This window comes from Eimeria mitis, genomic scaffold (assembly GCF_000499745.2).
Source record: "Eimeria mitis Houghton genomic scaffold, Emh_scaff7236, whole genome shotgun sequence".
Lineage (NCBI taxonomy): Eukaryota > Apicomplexa > Conoidasida > Eucoccidiorida > Eimeriidae > Eimeria > Eimeria mitis.
This window is the reverse complement of record NW_013575282.1, coordinates 267-607: the sequence shown is the minus strand read 5'-3', so window position 1 is coordinate 607 and position 341 is coordinate 267. Positions and strand designations below refer to the sequence as shown.

The following is a 341-nucleotide window of genomic DNA, read 5'->3' as shown; positions in this document are numbered from 1 at the left end:
CAGCAGCAGCAGCAGCAAATGCTCCTGCTGCAGGGTATTCGCAGCACGGGGAGGAGAAAGGCGACGCAACTGCAGCAGCACCCAGCAGCAGCAACAGCAGCAGCAGCAGCAGCAGCAGCAGCAGCAGCAGCAGCAGCAGCAATGTAGATCTGCGGCAGCAATACGATCAGCTAGTTGAATATACACTAGCAATGGAGCGACACAAAGAAGAACTAACAAAAGAAAACGAAAAACTCAAAGAAGAAATAAATAAAAAAAAATATAATTTTTATATTTTTGATTTGTGGTCGTTACCTGTTTATATTTTTGTTGGGTTTCTTCTTTGGTTTATTATAGATAAA

The 341-nt window shown here is 42.8% G+C and overlaps 1 protein-coding gene across 1 annotated transcript in view; it reads left to right on the top strand.

Moving 5' to 3' along the window:
* EMH_0090740 (major sperm protein domain-containing protein, putative) overlaps window positions 1-147 on the top strand; it is a gene marked incomplete at both ends in the record, with an annotated part of 570 nt that extends 423 nt beyond the window's left edge. Inside the window, one exon of the mRNA XM_013501634.1 lies at window positions 3-147. Coding sequence (XP_013357088.1) covers window positions 3-147 — 145 coding nt within the window. The remainder of the gene's footprint in view (window positions 1-2) is intronic.
* Between the last annotated feature and the right edge of the window lie 194 nt (window positions 148-341).